The 7,938-nt window shown below is 30.5% G+C and overlaps 1 protein-coding gene across 1 annotated transcript; it reads right to left on the reverse strand.

Moving 5' to 3' along the window:
* Window positions 1-1,570: 1,570 nt before the first annotated feature.
* On the reverse strand, window positions 1,571-4,130 carry LOC8264866 (mRNA decay activator protein ZFP36L1). Its single transcript, XM_002529384.3, has 3 exons — window positions 3,534-4,130; window positions 2,537-2,596; window positions 1,571-2,412 (listed from the first exon to the last, which is right to left on the reverse strand). The coding sequence occupies exons 1-3, from the start codon at window positions 4,032-4,034 to the stop codon at window positions 1,912-1,914; spliced, it is 1,062 nt and encodes a 353-aa protein (XP_002529430.1). The 5' UTR covers window positions 4,035-4,130; the 3' UTR covers window positions 1,571-1,911.
* Window positions 4,131-7,938: the final 3,808 nt, after the last annotated feature.

Genomic DNA, 7,938 nt, shown 5'->3' on the forward strand with positions numbered 1-7,938 from the left:
CTAACTTTGCTGCAGACGGAATAGCTCAGGTTGCTGGTGATCTTCCTCTGGGCTGCCATATTTTCAGGGACCCCTCCTCCTTCGCATTAGTGGCTGATGCATGCCATTTTCTGGAATTGCCTATCCTCACCTAGTGGCTCTCTAGTTGCTGGGTTCTATCCCACGTTTTGTACCCAAAAGAAAGAAAGGAAAACATGTTTTGTCCCTAAAAGTTAACAAATAAAAGAACTAAGATGTTGAACTATTTAAAATGCGAGGGACTGATGTATGAGTTTAATTTACTCTAAAAGTGAGACCAAAATATAATGTGAGGACTAGACTATATACTTTTCAAAACGTTCATTCGGTTTGAAAAGTGAAGGATAAAAATAAGAATAAAAATAAAAATAAAAGAAAAGGAAAAAGGAAAAAAGAAAAAAAGAAAAAAATGAAGAATGCAAGTGTGATTGTCAAAAGTAAAATCGGTTATGGTAATTTGCATCAGAAAGAAAAAAGACCACACTACTCAATCCCAGGTTCATATCCAATCAAATAACTCAACAACACAGAATGAAATGCAAAAGAATTGGATAAAGCATTTCTTATATAAATGCAGAGAACATAAACTTTTTAAGTTGTACATTGCATATTGTTATCATGAAGTGCTATCATCATAATGTAACTTGTAGTCGCACCATATTTTCCACAAGTGTAAACTTCAGTTTATTACTACGTACTAACCACTTGTAAGTCATTCCTGATACTATCAAATTTTCAACTTTGTGTTCTAAAGGGAGAGATCAACCTCAGAACAAATGAATGCATGGAGCAGTTTTTTAATAAAGTCAACATTCTTTTTCAATTTCATTCATACAAACTGAAACCTTACACCTGCATGACTAAATCCAAAAAGTGAAGATAACTAGTTTATATAAATTGTTGCCAAGTACATGTATCTGTAGCTGAAACAACTAAACCAGTTAAACTCATGCAAAGTCATTATACAGGTTTGCCAAGTATCTCTGCAGATCAATGTTTGAATTAACAATGTAGCTAACATGTAATAGGTTCAGATGGAGAAGGAAAAGAAAGTGATTAAATGATAATTTTCCAGAATCCTACAGTATCTTTAAATTTAGGACCATATATCAAGTGCTTGTCCCAAAATGAATGGGGTAATATTGGATGTAGACTCGGCCAATAATCCTCGAGTTTCACTCTGTAATAGTTATATATAAAAGTATGCACATGCATAAAAAGGCAAATAATAAATAGAATCATATATTGGCAACTTACAAAGTTCGTCTTAGCTTCTCGGGTCGTCTAGCGCTTCTCCTCATCATTGAGTAGATAGACAATGTCAAATCGGCAAGTTCAGCTTCTTTGCTTCTTCAATTGGTGGTCCAATTCCTTGACCCAAATGTAGCTGAAATTGCACTCTGTTTGTTCTGTCCTATGAATTGTAATTCTAGTTTCTGGCTACGTGCTAATTTATATGACAACCCAATCAGATACACCTAGTAAAGTTGAGATATATATACATATACAAAACACACACGAGCACGAGTAGGCAGAAAAGAGATAGCAAGCATAAGAGAGGCAATAAGTACCCAGTAAAGCATCTCACTGCTAAATATAATGTCAAAGCATGAATTGTAGCTTTTTCCCAGATTCCCTTATCCTTATAGTATCTATTATGTTTCTTCTGTTAGGTACAACAGTGTGTAATTATAATATCAGTAGAGTTGAATGTAAAGCAGCTATATATAATTCTCTACAATATTTATAGCCAACCTAATACCGGCCGCTCAATCTGACAAACAGAAAAGAGGTAAAAAAAGGATTAGAGTAGCTAAACCTAATAGAGTATAGTTTTGACAAACCAGTGATGAATATGAATTATGCTTGGAAGAGACTCTTGCAAAGATATAGTTAATGCGGGCAAAATTTAGAAAATGCAGGCAACCTCTTTCCTGTAGTTGGACCATAAAGAACATTATCAATATGCCCCTCAAAATCTTTCTTGGATGATTGGGATTGGGTATCAGTATCTCCAGGTAAAGAAATATCAATGCCATCATCCAAGGGCGACCACTGTTGATAATTGGTATATATGGTGGGGCTTTTCTTGGAGATCTCTTGATCACTGGGAGTGGGAGTAATGATTTTCTTGGAGAGTTCTTCAGGATTGGTAAGAGTAGGAGCTAAGCTATCCTTGGGGAGTTTGGGGCCGGTGAGATTTCTCTGTTTCCCCGATCGCGGAGGTTGACTTGGGCTGGCAGGGGTAGTCAAGCTGGGGTATTGAGATTCGTCGATAATATTGTCCGTTTGGGCTCCTGTTTCTGTCATGTTCGGTGGAGGAGAAGACGAAGAACGGGAAGCGAGGGCTTGTGCATATGATCTGGATGAAGGTGACTTGAAAGAAGGATGTACCTACTCACAAACAGAAAACAGATGATAAGCATGATTATTTCCTACTAAAATCTTTGATGTTCTCCCATCAATCAATCAGTATCAAGATTTTATTTTCTTTAAAGAATTAAGATATAGCATTTACTTCAGGTTTGTTCTTCATGTTGGAAGAAGTGGGTCGAAGTTCTTCTTTTCCATGTGCAAACTGCAAAATTAAAGCAGCACAATTCAATCATTCACCATTTGGTAATGCAGATAGTAGATACCATCTAACTCTTTTTCTTGAAATTCCGATGAAGGCCAATGGCCGGAAGATGACATAGAATAAGAAAGCAAACATACATTTTGTTCTTTTTTTTCCATTCTTTTCCAAGGACAGTAGCTCCAAATTCAGATATATTTTCTTTCGCTAAGCCACACGCACTAGAAAAGCAGAGTGTCTTACATATTTATATATAATATAAACTTCGATATTCCACCGCCTAAGAAACAAGAGCCTAAACTAATTTAATTAAGCTAGGGTTTGCTCTAATTGAGATTAATAAATTTTCATTACTTCAAATTTTTACCAAATTCAGTGTCTGATTTCTAACTTTTGTTTAATCGCGTAACAATTAATAATTTATAGAATTCGAATATGCTACTTCTAATTTGCCGCGAAAACATTATTCCAAGCTGTAATAGTCAACAAAACCCAATGGACCTCCAAATCATCAGAAACAAAAACAAAACCTGAACTAATTATAACTGCTCTTCCATTTTTAATAAATAATGTTAATTTCTATTTGCTTCAAGTTATCCCAAAATTAAATTTTCGCTTAATCGCATCATCATAAATTCAAACTTGTCTCTCATTTTTCTGATTGCGGCGAAACAATCACAAAATCCAAACTATATATATTATGTTATGAACAAAACCTAGAGATTGCTTAATTTTCATTACTTCAGAATTTTACGAAATCAATATCTGATTTCTAATCTATGATTAACATTCGCTGTGCATATAGATATCTAAAATTCGATTTACTACTTGCAATTTGCCGCGAAAAATAATAGATTGAACAATCATGAAAATCAAACGGTCCTAACTTGATAAAAGAACAATGATAAAACGGCTGTAAATAACATGATTAGAGAGAGACCTGACATTTGGAGGCGTACCGGCAATGTCCAAAATTCTCGAAAGAACGACAAAGCTCCATCTTATACGACAAACCACCACCAGAATCTGATGAGATCAGATACCTAGATACTCTACTTCCTTTAGACTCTACCAGAATTCCATCCATGACCAGTACATCATCATCCATTACTTTCATCGGCGGTGTTCTTCTAAACGACGAAGGTGAAGGCGACGGCGATATCATCATAATATTTTCTATTGAAGACAGCGGCGAGAATGACGACGACGACATCCTTCCAAAGCTATTACTTCCGGAAGATGATTTAGCAGTAATCGCGGGTGACAATAAGCCGGCGGCAGCGTCATCATTAGCATTGATCGGTGATCCTGCTCCGCTGGAGCAAAGGTATCTGATGAGAGTGGAGTCGGTGTTGAGGCGTGTAGCGCTGATTGGCGAAACGGTACCGGTTAGGGATTGGAGTTTAGGGATTTTCTTTGAGCTGTGCAAGGTGGTTTCCATTTTTTAACAGGTTTTGATGTCTGCTTGGTTTGTTTATTATTACATTTGCTCTGTTTCTTTTATGTGTGTTTATACATACGGAGAGGGTGAGCAAGAAGAAAGAGCAAATGCGATTTTCTTTATTTAATTAATTTTTTGAATTTGGTTTAGCTAATTTAGATTTCCCGCCTAAACTTTATGTTTGTTTCTGTCCCATGAGAATATGGATCGGGTCGGTGGATGTAGTTTTCTCGAACGGGTAGAATAAATTACATAGCCAATGATCACATCCAAACTTAATTTCAGGGTTATTTATTAATAGGAAAATGTGACCAAATTCAAATTAAGTCCTTAAATTTTGAATTAAAAATGATTAAATCCTTAAATTAAATAAGATAGAACAATTGAACCCTTTTATGTGACTTCATTATTAATACAATTAATATTTTTATTGATAATGGTTAAATAAATGACAACCAATAGCATAAACACACTTTTTACTTATTCGTATTTCTAATAATAATACAAAACAAAAAAAATATAACACATAAATCAAAAGAGTTAGTCCATCAAAACTATACAAAACCTTTTCATTTTCACAAGCTTTATTTCTCTTTCATTTCTTTGTAATATCTACTATTAGGCTACTCCTTTCATACTCTCTTATGTTATCTCTCAGATATATTGACCTATGTTCCTATTTTTATTATTTCCTATCTCTGTCCCTATTTCTATTGTAAGAGAAGGGCGATGGCGATAATCTTGTACGACGAACAGATTACAAGTCCCTAGTTGATACATGAAGGGAAGCACGCTAGCCAAAAGAGACTAAAATTATCGCATTTACAGGTGGTGGGGGCGCATACAATAATTTTTTATTTTTTAATAATTAATTTATGATATTTTTAAAAAGTAATAGTAAACTAACTATTTTTAAATATTTTTAATTTTTTTAAAATTTTATTAGTGCAATAATATAAAAATAATTTTAATATATCTATTTATTAATTCTAATATTATATAAATTAATACTATTTTTTAGAAGAATTAATAGTATCAATATAATCGATATAACTATTTTTACTATATAATTAAAAATTAATTTATTAGTGAATATAATATTTAAAAAGATTATTTTTTATAATTAGATCATTATCTAATTAAAAAAATTAATTTATTAGTTAATATAATATTAAAATATAATTAATATGTTATTTTTTAGAATAATCATTATCTAATTAGAAAATTAATTATTATCTAATTAAGAAACTAATTTATTAGTAGTATATTAATTATTAGAATTAGGATGAGCATTTAATTAGAAGTATAACTTATTAATCAATAAATTAATATAAAAAATTTAAAAATTAAACATAAATTTGAATTCCATGTGTTAAAAGTAAGTACACATGTTAAAACAAGAATCCTATATGTCAAAAATTAAACACACATATCAAAAAAAATTTAAATCTTAAAAATTAGTATATATAGATTTTGTTCTATCATATTTTTCCATAAATATATTTAATAAAAATAATATATTAATTACTAAGTGATGTAATAGTATTAAGTAATACTTAATCTAATTAAATGCTTAATCTAATTCTAAGAAATATCATATTAATTATATTTTAATGTTATATTAACTAATAATAATCTTCTATTTGGATAAAATTCTAATTCTAGAAAATAATATTCTAAATAATATCTTTAATAATAAATTATTCTTTTAATTATATAATAAACTTTTAATTCTAAAAATAGTAATATCAATTATATTGATAGTATTAATTTATATAGTACTAAAATTAATTAATAAATATTTTTAAAATAATTTTTATATTATTGAATTAATAAAGTTTTAAAATTTTAAGAAAATTAAGAAGGACATTTAAAAATAGTTTATTTGCTATTATTTGTAAAATACTATTAATTAATATTAAATATTAAAAAATTTATTAAATTGTATCTATCAACTTAATTTTATAACCAAAATAATAATAACGACTGTGCAACACGACTAAACGACTAATCCTAATTATATTTATAAACTCATGAAAGGAGTGGGAAAAGAATGGCACAATTAAATCATACGCTTAGTGTAATGTAAGAAAATATAATGGTAATAACTTGAAATTTAGCTCAAATGATAATTATGATGAGTTAAAGAAATATACTAAACAACCAATTAATAGTATATAATATATTTAACAGCTACTAAAAACGAACATATTCTTACAAGGAGATGTCAAAAGAATTTTAAGAAAAAAAATGTGAATCCTAATTATATATTAGACTTCAAAGTCAACCTTTTTAAAAGATATAAATTCCATAAAACTTGTTAGCCAAAATGGTACAAGCTAATTGGTAGGTAGAATAGATTCAGCCAAACTTATTTGCATCAGTAGCAAGTGTAATGATGATCCCGATGTTGGCACCCATACATGCACTAGAGGAAACAGCCCTACGCCACCTTCAAATGGTGACTGCAAACCCTCAGCAACTCTTGTATGCAAGGGAAAATCTTACCCTAAGTACTCACGTTCCCCACCAGTCACTTTCTCAACAAAAGCTACTCTTAACACTCGATGACTTTAGCGAAGGCGGCGACGGTGGAGCCCCATCCGAGTGTGATGAGAAGTACCATGCCAAGACGGAGCGTGTGGTGGCGCTTTCTACAGGTTGATATGATGGAGGGAGAAGGTGCGGACAGAGGATAAAAATTACAGCTAAAAATGGAAGGAGTGTGTTAGCTAAGGTAGTTTATGAGTGTGACTCGAGGAATATGGCAACCTTTATTTTATCTTTTTTACTTCTTATCACTTCATTATTTCCAATAAAAGAAGAAGAAGAATAAAATCACAACCAAACTATAGGTTATAGCATTAATATTCTCCGTCCAATGTATGTATATGATATTACAACAATAAAGTTTGGCATTGGATGCATAATGCAAGAAAATAAATCCTAGGTTGTGCGATGGAGGAAGCAAGCATTATAGCTTTCTCATGTATATTTTGGTCATAAATACTAAGTTATTATAGGTTCCTTTTGTTTTTCTCTCTTATATATTTGGAAAATGTTTCTCACATTTTTTTTTATTTGGTAGTCGGTACATTTACAGAATTGGTTTATAGAAAATATTTTATGGTAACACAAAAATTAAGTGATTATTAATAAAATAACTTAGTCTATCAAAATAGTGATTATTAAAAATTTAAAATATTTACAAATATCTTTTTTTGTTTTTTATTTTTTGATTTTCTTACTAATAATTAAATGGAAACATTATTAGAAAAGAACTCTCTTAAGTAAGTTCTTGTATATAATCAAATGATAAAAATTAATTTTCCTTTTTCAATAACATTAATGTCTTAGAAGCAAGTTACATTTCAGAAAACAATTGCCATAATAAAGTTTAGCACGGAATATTAATTGAAAAGTGGGGTACAAAAATCCCACGTTGAAATTGAAAGAGAGAAACTACTTTGTGCAAAGGCAAGTCCAAAAGTTCAAGGTAACAAAATGAAAGATTAAAATGCAGAAACTTTTTTGGGACGAAAAAAATATAATATATAATTCATAAAATCTTGTTCATGGGACCAAATACGAGAAAATTAACAGAAAGATAGAGTAAATATAAGAGAAGTCATAAAGACCAATAGCAAACTCATAAAAGTAAGAACAAAATAAAATAAGATCAATAGATATCGGAAAAAAATGTGAAAAATAATTAATAAAAGTGGAGGCCAACTGATAAAAATTTAAAAGGAATAAAGAATAATTTGAAGATCAATGGAGTAAATACAAGATTAATAAAAATTTAAAACAAAATTATAATTTTGAAGTAAATATAATTTTGAAGGTAAGTGGGGTTTGGCCATGGGTGGACCACAATGGTACCATATTCATGCGAATGCAAAAA

This window comes from Ricinus communis, chromosome 8 (assembly GCF_019578655.1).
Source record: "Ricinus communis isolate WT05 ecotype wild-type chromosome 8, ASM1957865v1, whole genome shotgun sequence".
Taxonomy (NCBI): domain Eukaryota; kingdom Viridiplantae; phylum Streptophyta; class Magnoliopsida; order Malpighiales; family Euphorbiaceae; genus Ricinus; species Ricinus communis.